General features: G+C 33.0%; 1 protein-coding gene across 1 annotated transcript; it reads left to right on the plus strand.

Moving 5' to 3' along the window:
* Positions 1 to 12098: 12098 nt before the first annotated feature.
* On the plus strand, positions 12099 to 13580 carry LOC134716633 (uncharacterized). Its single transcript, XM_063579643.1, has one exon. It carries the CDS (start codon positions 12099 to 12101, stop codon positions 13578 to 13580), a length of 1482 nt encoding a protein of 493 aa, XP_063435713.1.
* The last annotated feature ends 3180 nt before the right edge of the window (positions 13581 to 16760 follow it).

Genomic DNA, 16760 nt, shown 5'->3' on the forward strand with positions numbered 1-16760 from the left:
CCAACCTTCCATTTTTTGGTATGGAACCTTGTGGTTCAATTTCAGAAAGATCTGTACACTTACACACAAGTTATTGTCTGGAAACTGGGAATAAAAGTTTAGTTGGACCCCTTTTTAGGCCCTTAATTTCAAAATTGTTGTGAACATAACCCATAAAATCATTCACTTAAACTTAAGTTAATGTCTGGAAACTAAGTGTCTTTGGAAAACACAGACAGCTACAATGTTATGCCAAAATTGTTTGCTGTCATATATCAGTTTTCAGTAAATTTAAACTAAGTGCACATTCCCTGGCAATTGAAAGAGGGCGTTATACTAACATTGAAAGAAGTAAACGCATCTGCTTATCCTGTAATAGACAAGAAATTGAGGATGAATACCATTTCTTCTCAATCTGTCCATGCTATACATCATTAAGGGATACCTATATATACAAAATATTAATAAAAATCTTATTTCAATTTTATTAAATTGCAGTCCACTATAACACTAAAGCATTTGACTGTACTTTTAAAAAGCAGTCTACCAGTCATTATTAAAATCACCATAAAGTATATTAATGATTGTCTTTTATTAAGAACATCTGTATAACTTGTATTTCTTTAAATATGCATTGCCAACCTAATTTTTGTTTGTGTTCTTTTTTCAATTGTTCATAAACATTAATAATGTGTTAACTGTTGATATTTATACCCTTTTTCTTCTTTGCTGTGAATACCACTGTCACTCTAATATAATTGTAATCATTTAACTATAGTAAATTAATGTGACAGATGGACAAATATCTTTAATGGGGGAGTTTCAGAATAAAAATATCTATCTTATCTGAAAATTATAGATAAATCTAATAACACGTAATTAGTCTACCTGCTGTATTTGCACAGCATGAGAATGTTGGGGCAGGATAGTAAACATGGTAAATATCATGAAACTTTTTAAAATGCACACTAACCCATATCTAATTGTTTAAAATTGTTTAAAATGTTAAGTGTAATTATGCTTTCAACTGCATGTGTGTTTATATGATTTTTGATTTGAATTCCGTTATTATTATTTTTTTTTTTTTTAAATCAATATATTGCGTTTTGTTAGAAATGTGATTTTTGGGGCGGGTTGGTGATAGTAAATAACTAAGAACTTTTTTAATGTGCACTAACCCCTAATGTTTTTTGGCTAAAAATGTTAAGTTTGTCTGCTTAACTGCATATTAACTGTGGGAAAAAGTTTAACAGAGGAAGTGTGCCATTTTTTATGTAAATGTTTGAATTTAGGCCTGTTTTGGTTGAAAATTTCTGATTTTTGGGGTGAAAAATTAAGTTTTTATACTGTGTGTTTTGTGACTTTTTTTGTCTTTGAGGCAGATTATCTTATAAGGCAGATTATTAAAAAGATGAAACACCCAAAATAAGTATTTATTAGACAGTTTTGGAAAATTCATATATATTATGTGTTTTATTATTTCTTGTCTAAGATACAAGGTATTAAAAAGATGAAACATCCAAAATTAATTTTTATTAGATAAGATTTTGAAAAAATCCATATATTGCTATTTTTTGTTGGAAATTAGCATTTTTCTCATACTCTGTAAATTTCCCTATAGTCAGTTTATTGTCTTAATTTTTTATGCCATAACCATTTAATGTAAATGTGTTTGTGCGAATAAAATATTGTATATTGTATTGTATATATAACAATCTGTCCAAAAAAATTGCTGTAAGAGCGCTAAAGCAGCCATTTTCCATAAATTTGTAATTTCCAAGGGGTATAACTCTCTTAAAAAAAGTTGATTGGCCACCATTATAGAAAATAACAGTAACCCTAGTTATTTGAGAACTCTGATGATTTGTGATTAGAATATTTTGACAAATCACGATCAAATTTTAACCATCTTGACACTTACTCAGTAGTGTGTAGTAGCAGAAAATAAATGCTTGACAACTGAGTTAAAGAACATTTCTATCCTCTTATATAAGGGAACAGCAAGTCTCATAAAGTACATAAAATTCAAAAACTGAAGTGAGAGGAAAATTATCATGATAGTCAGTGAAGTTGAAAATAAAGTAAGAATGAAACATATTTATACTGAAGCCAAATTATAATCTGTGTGGTTCCAGTTACCCTACCTATTTTACATTTTAGTCTTAATAAGAGCCTACCCTAAAGATTTAATGGGGGAATTTTTCATTAAGTTGGAATAATTTGCTCCTATAGAATGATAGACTCAATGTAAAATTTAAAAAAAAATCCCTACCTATCTACAATGTACCCTACCTTTTGATTGGATTTACAAGTTGGGGTTAATATAAAAAAGAAGATGTGGTATGATTGCCAATGAGACAACTATCCACAAAAGACCAAAATGACACAGACATTAACAACTATAGGTCACCGTACAGCCTTCAACAATGAGCAAAGCCCATACCGCATAGTGAGCTATAAAAGGCCCCGATAAGACAATGTAAAACAATTCAAGCGAGAAAACTAACGGCCTTATTTTTGTAAAAAAATGAACGAAAAACAAATATGTAACACATAAACAAACGACAACCACTGAATTACAGGCTCCTGACTTTGGACAGGCACATACATAAATAATGTGGCGGGGTTAAACATGTAAGTGGGATCCCAACCCTCCCCCTAACCTGGGACAGTGGTATAACTGTACAACATATAAGAACGAACTATAAAAATCAGTTGAAAAAGGCCTAACTCAGAGAACGTGGCCCGGTACTTATTCATCCCGACACAAAAAAGACACAATAAACAGATCTGAGAGTACTAACAGTTATCTTGACAGCTAGTTCAAAGCCACTAACAAAGTTCTATTAAAAAAATCATGCAACTAAGACTAAACTATCAATCGGTACACATCCAACATCCAATGGATTTAGTGTAAAGACGTCATAAACAGCCAGAGAAAAACATGACCTTGTGCAATTCCAAGTTACAGGTATCCGCAGATTGTCAATCCAGGAATATGTATTTACATATAACATACTAGGAATATTTAGTTAGCTTTTAATTTACTGATAACAAAATCAATATTTATACCAATAAAACAATATTCAATGATCTCATTACAGTGTTGAATAGGTAACCTTTTAGAATAAGTTTATTTAAAGGAGCGACAAGTTTACATGGATCATTTCTAAATTTCTGGGCACGGTTAACAACATTTCCTTAAAAATGAGGATGTGCTTTCCTGTTTGAAATAAGTTTTCTACAGGTACAACCAAACTTCAAAACCAAATCTTTTAAATCTATGAAAAAATTTAGTAAAGGTTTTAAGTAATTTATGGTAATGATATCCCTGGTTTAATAATTTACCAGTCAAGTCAGAATAAATAGCTGTGCCATGAGTGCATGATATGCCCTTCGTCTTGTGTAAAAAGTTTTATGCAATAAGCAGAAATAGTTGAGATACAGCACGACATGTGAAAAAAAGAAACTCAATAACTCTAGAATAAAATTTTAAATCATCACCAAAAAATATACAGATCTTTAGATTAATATAACTAAGAAGTGTGTAAAGTTTTAAGCAATAGTCATTAATGGTTTTTAAGATATGATGAAACATGTGAAAGTCCCCCCTTTTTTTTTAACAAAAAACTCAATAACTCTGAAGTAAAATTTTGAATCACCAAAAAGTACACAGATCTTTAGATTGATATAACTAAGAAGTGTGTTAAGTTTTAAGCAATAATTATAAATCATTTATGAGATACAAAGTGACATGTGAAAACCAACCCACCCTTTTATACAAAAAACTCAATTACTCTAAAATAAAATTTTATATCATCACCAAAAAGTATACAGATCTTTGGATTAGAATAATTAAGAAGTGTGTAAAGTTTAAAGCAATAATCAGAAATCATTTTTGAGATACGGTGCAACATGTGAAAAAAACACACCCCTGTTTTAGTTATAAGAGTCCCATTACTCAAAAAGTTTAAATCCTATTTTCACCAAAAAGTATAAAGATTGTTTGATCATCATATAAAGAAATAACTATCTTCAGTTTCATGAAATTTGGACAAGGGGTTCTCAAGTTACAGTGTGACATGTGGATTCTTGACAGACAAAAAAGTAATACAGTAAGGAACAGACAGACAGAGGGAAGCCAGACATTTATATACCATTATATGTCGCGTCAAAACTTTGATGCGGGTATGAAAAGTGGGGTATTCCCTGTTTAAGAGTGTACCAGTGTTTAGAAAAGGTCTACAGGGACTTCCTTTTCTAAAATTTATGGTATGAAATGTACCTATGAGCATTTTCAACTAGATATCAGTTGTATTTGTAAATACTTGAAGCATTTCAGGAACAACAATGCATGATTAACTGAAGCATTTTTTTTTTCTACAACTAAAAAAATGCAAATCTTTTATTTAGAAATCAATTGATCAAGCTACATGCTCCAGGTGTTACTGACCATAACTGAATTATGTTCACTTCTATTGAAAAAAAATCTATTAGTTGAATTTAAATGCCTAAGTGATTAACTATCTTTTTGTCATCTCATAATTGATGAAAGATCAACCTTCTTTCCTATTGCTTCTTCTGCTTCTGTCAGATAATAGCCATAAACAACGAATTGTTTATACTGCCATGGTTTGGTGCGCATATCAGACCACCCCTCTCTCCAATTTTTTTTTAATTTGATTCAGCTTTGTCATATGATACAATACAATATTTTATACAATACAATATTTTATTCGCACAAACACATTTACATTAAATGGTTATGGCATACAAAATTAAGACAATAAACTTACAATAGTTAAATTGATTACAATTATATTAGAGTGACAGTGGTATACAATTATATTAGAGTGACAGTGGTATTCACAGCAAAGAAGAAAAAAGGCTATAAATATCAACAGTTAACACATTATTAATGTTCATGAACAATTGAAAAAAGAACACAAACAAATATATACATGCCTCATACATTTCAGATCTTTTCATTCATTGCATTCATTTATTAATATATAAAACTGTGCAACATCTTAAACTGTCTTTTAATAATGTTAATAATTTTAAAAAAAATGACAACAGAGTGGATTGGGGGTACTGTGTTTTTATATTAATTTAAATCCTAGCATTTAACGGTCCATTCGACTCACTTTTAAATTTGTCAACTTTTATTGGCATGAGAAATTTGGACTTGAAATGAATATGGTGGATCGCAGGTGACAATAAAAGACATTAATCTAGCCATAAACAGAAGGAATATGAAAAGTCTGTTTAGCAAAATACAGGTTAAAGTCCTTAAATATACTTAAACTTCGTTCTTCTTTTTTGGTATCCAGTTATCCATCAGATTGTTTTTGGTGTTTACTAACTACTGCGCATGCGTACTAGGATAAAAAAAAAATTTATAAAAGAATAGTACCAGCAAAAAATAAATAAATCCTAACATGACATGTGGTTAAAACTATTTGCATACCTACTAAGGTAACTGTTCAGGGGCGGATGCAGGAATTTTCGAAAGGGGGGGGGGGGGGTGCAAAACATATGTCCCGATACAAATGCATTGATCGGCAAAAATAAAGGGGGTGCGCACCCCCGGAACCCCCCCTCTGGATCCGCCACTGCTGTTCTATATTGTAGATAATTGTAGGTGTCAACTTTTCTCTAAAATATATTTAGTGTAGCGGAAATTAACGTGGGAGGGGAGGAGGAGGGGGTAACATTGGGAAGCAGTTAATTCCATTGAGTAATTGTTAAAAGGAAAAAAGAAATACTTCTAACAGTACTTTTTATGGCACTGCGACAATATGGTAAACAATTCAAACGAGAAAACTATTTAAAGGCCTTTTTTTTATGTCTGAGACTACTATAACACATTATATAGAAATCTCAGTTTATTAAGTACATTATGAGCTTAGTTGGGTTTTTTTTAAGTCTGCGTTGTTGTAATAAAGGATGGCCATTTAAGAGTATTTAGCATGCCTTTATAATAAACAGCCATACCTAGTCGCACTCCGGGTCATCTCAAGTTTATTGTATTGTTCACCAGTATGAGGGTTCCACACCAAGCAAGTCGCATACTCTAGTTTTGGTCGAGCATTTAAGAGATAACTGTATTGTATTTGAAGCTTTAAGGACGTCCATCGGTAGTTTTACTGTCGCAAATTTAGTTTACCTGGCGACGCGGAGTATTTGCGACAGTAAAACTACCGATGGACGTCCGCAAAGCTTCAAATACAATACAGTTATCTCTATTCTAATGCAAAACAAGTTCATTATTAAATTTCAATCATTATTTAAGGGCATACGATACAGTTTTGATCCTGTATTTACAAGTTCATGAAAATTTGCATATAGGCTATTTTTTACCTGATTAAATCAAATATGTAATAAAAATTATACCTTCATGTGCTACTTTTTGAGTTAAATGAGGTCGAAATTTTGTATATTTGCTTAAAATTCAGATTTGTGGCCGTATTTTCTTTTTCGATATAAAGACAAAACTTTTTTGTTATAAAAGATAAACACAAACTTTTTTTTGTTAAATAATCTGTAATTTCTGTAATTTATAAGTATACAAAAAAAAATATGCAATTTTTATTCAGAAATAACTCATATTTATCAAATGTTCATGAATTGAGAAAAAAAACGTCATTTTTTGCTGCATGTTTATCTAAATTAAAAAAAATCCTCTATTTACAGCTTTATAAAAATTGGGTCAAAAAATCTCCTTACAAAATGAAACAAATTGCCATTTTGAAAAATAGGGGTCCATGAACTTGTTTTCAAGATAAATCAGTTTGAATGATAAAAATCAGTCGAAAACTTGCATCTTTTCCCGATAAGTCATAGTTTGACCTCGCTAAAATATCAATTTACGTTAACAACGTCATTACCTCCCCTGTAACTGTATCGTATGCCCTTAAGGAGGCTCGCGGGTATAAGATTTTCAGAAAAAAATGAAACATTTATTTTTCATTTCAAATTTTATTAATTACCTTTAGTAGTTGTAACTTTATCATATGGTACAAAAATCATTCCAAAAAATCAATTCGTGTTGGCCCCAGGTGACTTTTAAAATGTAAATATCATTGAAAAAGCTCCAAATTATCTCCCTTTGGTGCAAAAATGCCATTTTTTGGCATTAAAATTGAAATATCTTTTTTAACTCATCGGTGACCTATATTTTTTATTGATGTTTTCGAATAAGCTATACATAAACTAAATAATTGTAAAATTTTAGCGATTTCTGTAATTTAGTTCTTTTTTTATTTCGATATTATTTTTTTTTCTCCTATCAGTTCAACAGAAAATAAATACTTTTACAAAAATGTATGCTTTTTTCGATGACAGATTGTAAGCGTAAATGGACGGTGACCCAATGTTTTTATTTCATTTTTCTATTAAGTATAAGATAAAGTTCATTTGTAAAAAAATATAGCGAAATCCTATATTAAATAAAAAAGTGATTTAGACCCGCGAGGGAAATCACACTATTGTTTATACGCATCGCTCTCGGCGCCGCTATAGTGTCGTAACCGTATTATGACGTCGCCGTTTTCGAGTCCGCCGATTTCTAAAATGGCGGCCCGCTCGAATGGTCGTTTCACGAAGGCAGGAGAATGCAAACGACGTATTGATTTAAGTGTAAAAATGAAAATTATATACGAAACGGACAATTTGTTTGAAGCTGAAATCAATGAACCAAGACAGTTAGACTCATGTATCTGGATACCGGGAGAGAGGCGTGTTTTTGAACCATATGAGATGGACAAACAGCTAAAAGCAGGTTGTGTAGACTGTGAATTACCACTTCAGTTTACCAACGTTACCGAAGAAACAAAGTGTGGTCTAGGGTGCATTCTGTATGTGGCATGTTCTTGTGGTGTGATAAATAAAATCTACTCCGGAAAGGTCCATTATGATGCAAAAAAACAGAAGACAAGACCAATATTTGATGTAAATTCGAAAGCAGCAGTAGGTAAGATAAATCGGTAAACGAAATGAGTGATTCAAGTTTTTGAAATAATGTTACTGTTCCTTTATTCTTTACAAAAAAAAAGAAAACGTTGTTTTATTGGCACTAATGCCACATCTTCTCATTTCTAATAAGTGAAGAAGAAAACTATCAGAATAAAAAGCTCAACAAAAATGCAACTAACTACTTGAACTAGCTGTTCCTTTGTCCAAAGGACTCCAAACAAACAGTTTATTTATATATAAAATACTGCATGTATGTATTAATGATACTAGAAAAAAAATGACCATCAAAGTTCTATAAATAACATAGTATTTCTCCATTTATTCCCTAAATATTACACTGTAAAACGTTGTCACAGATACCAGTATATTTTGAATTCGTACGTTGTACAATATGACGTCATGTTTATCATTATGACGTTACCGCATCAACCCATCCACCGCATAGCTACAAAGGAAAAGCAGGTGCTTCTTACCTTTTTGTGTATTGCACTGTATAGCATAAATTAATGTACAAATTAAAACAAGGAACATTTTGTAATTGATATGAGAACAATGTCAGAGCATACCAATAACAAATAATTACATGTAATGACAATGATATATTTATTTGTTCAATAAACATATTGTATAACCATGTCTTTTAAACTATACTATATTACTACAGATTTTATATATTTTTTGAATGCAAACAAAGGATATTGTTTGAGATGATCCTTTATACGATCATTCTTTAATTTTTTATTACAAATTCGGTTTGCGCCTCCGTGACGGCATTTTTGAAAGACAATGACTTTTTACAAATATCGGAAATGTTTTCCTACATAAATTTTATACGGCTATTCTACACCCTTTACTGACCTTTATAGGTACTGCGGGATCGGGTGTTTTTAAGCTCGAGATTTAGGGATTGACCCTTGCGGGATCCGGGAATTCTGTCTCGAATTTCGGATTGTCGGGAATTGTATAAATCAGAGAAATCGGGATTTCGTGTTTTTAAGCTCGGGATTTCGGGATCAGGAACCTTGCGGGATCCGGGAATTCTGTCTCTAATTTCGGATTGTCGGGAATTGTATAAATCAGAGAAATCGGGATTTCGTGTTTTTAAGCTCGGGATTTCGGGATCAGGAACCTTGCGGGATCCGGGAATTCTGTCTCGAATTTCGGATTGTCGGGAATTGTATAAATCAGAGAAATCGGGATTTCGTGTTTTTAAGCACGGGATTTCGGGATCAGGACCCTCCTACCACACTCTATAGTTTAAGAAATTAATAAAAAATGTGACCTCCGACGCATAAGCTGATGCTTAACAATTCAATGGCAGTAGTCCTTCTAGTGAACGTCGATTTTCATTGGGTTGGGGGCTCCAGACTTGTGTGATTAAGACAGCGATTTCGGAGTGAGACTGTTATGGTTTTCCAGCATAGGACCGATCCCACTTTTTTCATGTGGTTTCCATTCGGTCCAAACATTGTATCCTAATTTGATTTACAAAAATCGTTCAAAAGATAAAAGAAACCCGTTCCATTTTTAACTATTTCTGTACTTTACTAACTAACAACAACATATTGGAAAGAAGTTGTCTAGAAGTTGTTGGTACTAATTTCGATATGAGTTATCCGATCATGCGGTGCACTATTTATTGAACGCGCAGAGTGATACATTTCTTTCGGTGGTTACCTCCTTCCTTTCTGAATAGTATATGTGAAATATGTGAAATATTCGATTTCCCGGACTATGCGGTATGGGCTTTGCTCATTATTGAAGGCCGTACGGTGACCTATAGTTGTTAATGTATGTCTCATTTTTTGTCTCTGGTGGACAGTTGTCTCATTGGCAATCCTACCACATCTTCTTTTCTATATAAGACATCATAAAATATTTCAAAACATCAAATATAGTTGATCTTTTGCATACAGTATTTATTAAGATAAATAGATCAAACTTAAAAACTCAACTTTGACCACTGATTACACTGAAAATGAGATCAAAACCTGAACTTTTTTTAAAACTTGTCACTTAAGCATGAAAATGAGGTCAAGGACAATGGACATGTGACAGACAGAAACTTCGTAATATAATGCATCTATATGCAAAGTATGAATCATCCAGGTCTTCCACCTCCTAAAATGTAAAGCTTTTTTAAGAAGTTAGCTAACGCCGCCGCCGCCGCCGCCGGACTACTATCCCTTGGTCGAACTTTCTGCGACTAAAGTCATCGGCTCGACAAACACACATTCGTTGTCCGGTTTTTCATTCTAAAAAAAAACCATGCTTCTGTAAACCTACCCCCCCCCCCTCCCGAGAACAATAATTCCTTCTTTGTGGTTAACAGTTTTACATACATCCCAAATAAGAGGCGTTTTCCAAATCAGCCCAGGAATCATCCCAAAAAAACAAATATCAAACCTCGAATAAGTCTCGAACGGATATTGGTCGAGGGATGATATCCGGACACGCATTAGACTTTCATAATTTTATCATATACTAACGACCCACTAACGCAACAAGGCTAATAACAGCCCTACCATGCGATATTGCATACTGCTGATATGGGTATTCTGACCGGTTTTTAAGTTATTGATAGTTTGCTCCTGCTCATCACACGCATATATATGTATTTCATATAATCTAGAATAGCAATGCAAGTATAATTTTCAGCGTATGATGCACATCAAATTGAAAGTATATCTAAGACTCGATCATTACTTTTATAGCTATGTATGACACTGGTCTTGGACCTGCAGAAGTAAACAGATAATTAGCTAATTTAAATATAAATGGGATGTCACAGTCTGCTTTCAAGAAAAGAGAAAAAGAAGTGTACGAGCCTATAAGAAAAGTTGCACAAAATTCACTAGATACCTCTTTAGAGGAGGAGAAGAGCAAATCTCCAGTAATAGAAGATAGGTATGTACGTGTATGAAGTTTACAACCACATGCAGTCAAACACCAAACTAAGTAACGACATAAACGTTACCAATATCATTGCATAAGATGCGGATTTTAACAAGTGGTTTCTCGCCAGTAATGCTCGCCGAGATCAAAATATGTGAAAACAGAAACTTTTCCGACTGTTGACATGAAAAGCAAATAAAAATTGACATTAAGTATAGCTTAATCCGAAGAAGGATAAATTCTTAATCTTTCAAATATGTTAAAACTAAAGAATATTATTAGGGCTTATTCGTTCTTAATTTGAACCTTGATTTGCTCAAGTGGGTTAATAATCCTGCGTTCTTCTTTGCATTCAACTGTTCTTTTCATTTGCACAAATGCACTCGACGTAGTGAATAATTTGGGTTTGTTTAAAGCTTACTAATTGATGTGAGACAGGGCTCCGCGTTGAATGCATCACCTTGGCCAATATAATTGCTTACATCGACGATATTTTATATTTTGTCTTGGAGATGAATGGAGATATTTCTCCTTGGCAATCATACCACATCCTCTTATTTTATTAAACACGAAGGTCTTACAGTTTGTTTTCTTTTTAAGTCCATGTTAGATGAATAAAAAAAAACACTCCACAGAAAACGTTATGATATTCATTGGACAGGTTTTTTTTTTTTTTAAATGTTTTTCCGATAATGAGTTTTTCAATTATTTGTAGTGAAAATGGTGAAGATGTTAGTCTGGTAACTGTCAAGTATGATATGGGGTGGCAAAAGAGAGGCTCCGGAAGAAAATACGACTCCAAATCAGGCGTTGGAACTTTAATCGGCGACCAAACAGGAAAGGTTGTAGGGAGGGGTATTCGGTCAAGCGATTGTAGAGTTTGTACCTATTGGGAAGCAAAAAATGTTGAGCCACAGGAACACAAATGCACCCGCAATTGGTTTGGTTCTGCTAAGGGAATGGAACCTGACGTCGGCGCAAGACTAATAGAGGATATTGAAACAAAAGATTGTCAGGTTTCGACTGTTATTATGGATGACGACACTACAACTATGGCACGCATAAGACGAACCATCCAACATCCTATAAAAAAATTGAGTGACACGAACCATGTCAAATCACAATTTAACAACAAACTATGGAACTTAAAGAATACCTTTAAAAATGATTTAACTAAACCTGCAATAACCCATCTCAATAGGTGTTTTTCTTATGCTCTTTATTCAAACCGAAATAATCCGGAAGCCATGAGTAATGACTTACAGGCTATTGTACCTCATCTTTATAAAGAACATGACCTCTGCAATCAGAAATGGTGTTCATACAAAAGAAATCCTAATAAGTACAAACCCACTGTATCTCTTGATAGCCTTCCTCTTCGTCAAAAACTGGCTGAAATCATTGGGGAATACACCTCTAATGCCAATATTGAGAAAATATCCCCCTGTGCATCCACAAAAGAGGTTGAATCGTTTCACAGCATGCTGGCCAACAAAGCACCTAAGGCGAAACATTTATGCTCATCGTCAAGTTTGGAATGTCGGGTTGACTGCACTGTTGCTCAAAAAAATGTATCGTATGGTTATATATCACAGGTATATGAAGAGTGTGGTCTCTCACCAGGTAAAATAACAGAAAAATCGTCAGAAAAACTTACGGAGAAGAGAAAATACCAAAATGATTATAAGAATTCAGCAGTTAATAAACGGAGAAAACTATTTCGGAAACAGATCATAAAAGAGAAGGAAACAGTAGTGGAGATGAGGGAAGGTGACACTTACAAAAAATCTATTGATTTAGAACAACCGACCCTAATAGACACTGATTTCATATCTGATCCCTTTACAACCCCTTTATTAGAAACATTTGATGTCAAAATTGATAATATGTCAGTTGTTTACTTTGACGTAGAAACAACATCACTAGCCAATGATTGTGATATAATCCAAATTTCAGCCATTGAAAAGTCTTCAGAATTCAATCAATACATTACGCCATCACAGTATATAAGTAGACAGGCATCAACGGTTACAGGACTATCAGTGTGGAACAACACACTTGTATATTATGGTCAAAAGGTAGATCAATGCATTCCACAAAAAGCATTTCAAAATTTTATATGCTGGCTAGAGAAATTTCCCTCTCAGATTATTTTAGTTGGACATAATTGCCGACGTTTTGATGCCCCAAGACTAATAAGATCCCTGTCTCAATATAATCTAAGTACATCATTTCAAAAGAAAGTAATCGGCTTTATGGATACACTATCTTTTTTCAGGAACAAGTATCCTCATCTAAAGTGCCACAAGCAGGAATTTTTGGCTGAAAATTTATTACAAAAGCAATACCAGGCACACAATGCTTCTGAGGATGTTAGAATCTTACAATCTATTCTTAACCATGCACAACCATCAGAAACAGAGATCTCAGAAAATTCTCTTAGTACAGAATCCCTAATCAGAAATATTGCTTCTGTCAAACAGACAAACCAAAGATATTTAACACTGCAAGGGCTTGTGGATAAAAAAATCATAACAAAATGTATGACAAAAAAAATAGCCGAGAGTGGTCTTGATATGGCTCAACTGTTAGCAGCGTACCGTCGCGATGCGGTGTGTGGGATTCAGCGTATATTTTCTGAGAAAAAGGTTGACAATAAACCAAGAGTAACAGCATGCAAGCGTATAGCTTCCGGAATCTGTAGTTTTCTGTCAAACGGAGAGAAGTAAATAAGGACGATCAGTTTAGACTGTCAGTTTTCTCAATACCAAACGTCAATACTTTAGTCTTCTATACATACTATATAGTACATAAATAAGTCATCGCGGTGTGTGGGATTCAGCGTATATTTTCTGAGAAAAAGGTTGACAATAAACCAAGAGTAACAGCATGCAAGCGTATAGCTTCCGGAATCTGTAGTTTTCTGTCAAACGGAGAGAAGTAAATAAGGACGATCAGTTTAGACTGTCAGTTTTCTCAATACCAAACGTCAATACTTTAGTCTTCTATACATACTATATAGTACATAAATAAGTCATCAAAAATTGAATTGCATATAATTATTTATTCGGCTCAGTCTGTCGATTTAGTGAAAAGAATTTTTCGATATGTTCTAGTTCTGAATATGCATTAACTTGCCACTAGCATTTCTTCAAACTGCATGTCAATTAGATAACGGTTGTCCTAACTAGTATCGTGTCGACAGGGGACCATACGACCTTCAACGACAACAAAAATGTTTGGCTTTACAAGTCTCCAACAAGACAACTATTTAACACACAACACCCGTCCATTTATGTAGGGGAATCTGATGTGTAGTGGTTGTCATTTGTTGATGTGGTTGTTCTCGTTCTCGTTTTTCATATAGAGTAGACCGTTAGTTTTCCTGTTTGAATGATTTTACATTAGTCGTTATTGGAGTCCTTTATAACTTGCTGATAGGTGTTAGCCAAGGCTCCGTGTTGAAGACCATTCTTTGATCTATAATTGTTCACTTTTATAAATTGTGACTTGAACGGAGAGTTATCACATCGGCACTCATACAACATCTGCTTATATTTACTTACAGAGTACAGCAAAACAGTAACATTAAGGTCCGTCTTACGAAAGGGTATTCAAACCATAGATATATATATATAATTTTATTTTTAGTGCAACCTGATATAACATTTTATACATACATTGATACAAAGTCAATCAGCCAGCCTTCAAAGGCTAACGAAGCACTGTCAATTAATGTCTTTAATTTGCGCTAATATTGAAAATATGAAATTTATATTTCAAGGACATTTTAAAACAAGATTATTTAAATATCACAATGAGAAAGAAACTGATTTCTGGTTTTTGAAATATTGAATATATAGTTTGACACTAGTTTACAGTTTGTAGTTAGCAATTTAATGAGAATTTCGTGACTGTGTTAGCGTTAGTATTCATGTAATATTTGCCACTGAAAGTTTAAAAAATACAAAACAAGTAAAGGACGAAAAATAAACCAAAAATAGTTCAGATGTACGTTCAGGTTCAGGTCACTCACTATGGTCTATTGCCTGTCAACAGAGATGAAGGGAGTTGCATTCGACTATGTCGGAAAGGACAGTTAGTTTTTCAATACAAAGGTAGCTGGTTCTCTCTGAAAACATTGGTTCTTTCAAAAAATGGGTAACGTGACATAGGAAAGAGAGCTGCATGTGTCACACACAATCAATCAGTTATTTTCAAATTACTTTTAGACATTTACTTGACATAGATCATTATTGGCAAAAAACAACTGAAACATACATCTTGTAGAAAAATATAAATTCAAAGAAAAAGTCAAGAGGGGCACCAACAGAAATAGAAACTGCAATGTTACTCTTAATTTTATCGGATCTCAAAATTTTAACTCTTACCACAATTTTTACTATGATACAAACTCATAGTATAAATCGGAAGCTTATAAGTGTAACGAAAACTTATACAACTCAAAGTAAAACTCAAACTTTAACTCAAAATAAAGCTGTAACTCCAACTTAATCTCTTAATCTACCTGAACCTTTAGCCATATTTGATAAAAAAAAAATATAGTTAGATAAAAATTCCACAGAAAAAATAGTTATCTATAATATGTCCACAGAAAACTGTATAAATGTAGCAAAACAGGATAAAATCAAAATCCGTTTATAACATATTTTTTTTATTATTATATATTAATATCGGGATATGTATTTTGTCCAGTGGCGGTTTCATGATGTTTTGTAAGATATAATCAACCAAATGTTTCCAACAAAAAGGGGTAGGTGGGTCCCTGTCACGCCCTTTGCTTAATTCGCCTCTGTTGTCATTGTGTGGTACATCTATCAGATGCAGTGCATTGCATAACATTACAAGTTGGTCGACTAATTGAACGGTTATAATAAATAAGAAATCGTAAAGCTCTAATACCCAGGCAATGGACATTGAACAATATAATAATGTATGTACAATGAATATGAATACGGTGTGACGATGATTGAACTCAGTAAAAATGTGTTGCCACAGTTCGAATAAGTTATGCAGCGTTGTGTTAGTACGGAAATTTTAACCAATTGTCCTTTCGCTACATGTGGTTCGACATTAAGGTTTTTGTAACATGCTGGGTTTTGCATATTTTACATGGATTTTCAAGTTTTATCTTCCCGGTCCGAATGGACAAGGCAGTGAACTTGTTCTGCCTGTAGACAAAAAGGCAAGCACTTCTTTTCAGCAGAATCACGGCAAGCCGAAAATAATTTCTATCACATATGGCACGAGGAAAGCATCTCATTCTTTTTCCTAATACAAAAAATGCAATTAAAAAGAATGAGATGATTTCATCTTGGACAATTTTTGTTTATACATGTAATAAACGTTGTTTAACCATTCGATAGATTGATAAAAATATTAATGAATAATCAAAATACCTTAAAAAACCATTTCAAACATGTTATAAAGTGAGTAGTGAAATAATTTGTTTCAACTCAATACAAGCTTTGCACAAAATGCTGCTGTACCAGCAACGTCTTTCTATAACGTTAAAGAAAAGTTATATTTCCCGCCAAAAATCGATAATATGATTATTTCCTTTTTAGCGGTTTTAAAACATCGGTGACCCCCCTTTTTTATTTATGCTTTTTAAATCTTCTCTGAAGCTGCAACTTATGCAGAAGTTTAAAGGAAAAAACATTAGTAGATTTTTTTTATTTTGAGAAAAATCTAGAATAGATAGGAATTAAAAATGGCGGGAAATATTAAAAACCTTTGAAAAGCAAGGAAATTGCTACAAATAACTGGTTTTAAGGTACAAGTTATATTTGACTGTTTTTATTTTCACAGTTAAACATCTTTTTTTAATAATTTTGGATTTTTCAAACAACTTAGAGGGCTATTTTTATATTTTGGTTAAAAGCGAT

This window comes from Mytilus trossulus, chromosome 4 (genome assembly GCF_036588685.1).
Source record: "Mytilus trossulus isolate FHL-02 chromosome 4, PNRI_Mtr1.1.1.hap1, whole genome shotgun sequence".
In the NCBI taxonomy this organism is placed as follows: domain Eukaryota; kingdom Metazoa; phylum Mollusca; class Bivalvia; order Mytilida; family Mytilidae; genus Mytilus; species Mytilus trossulus.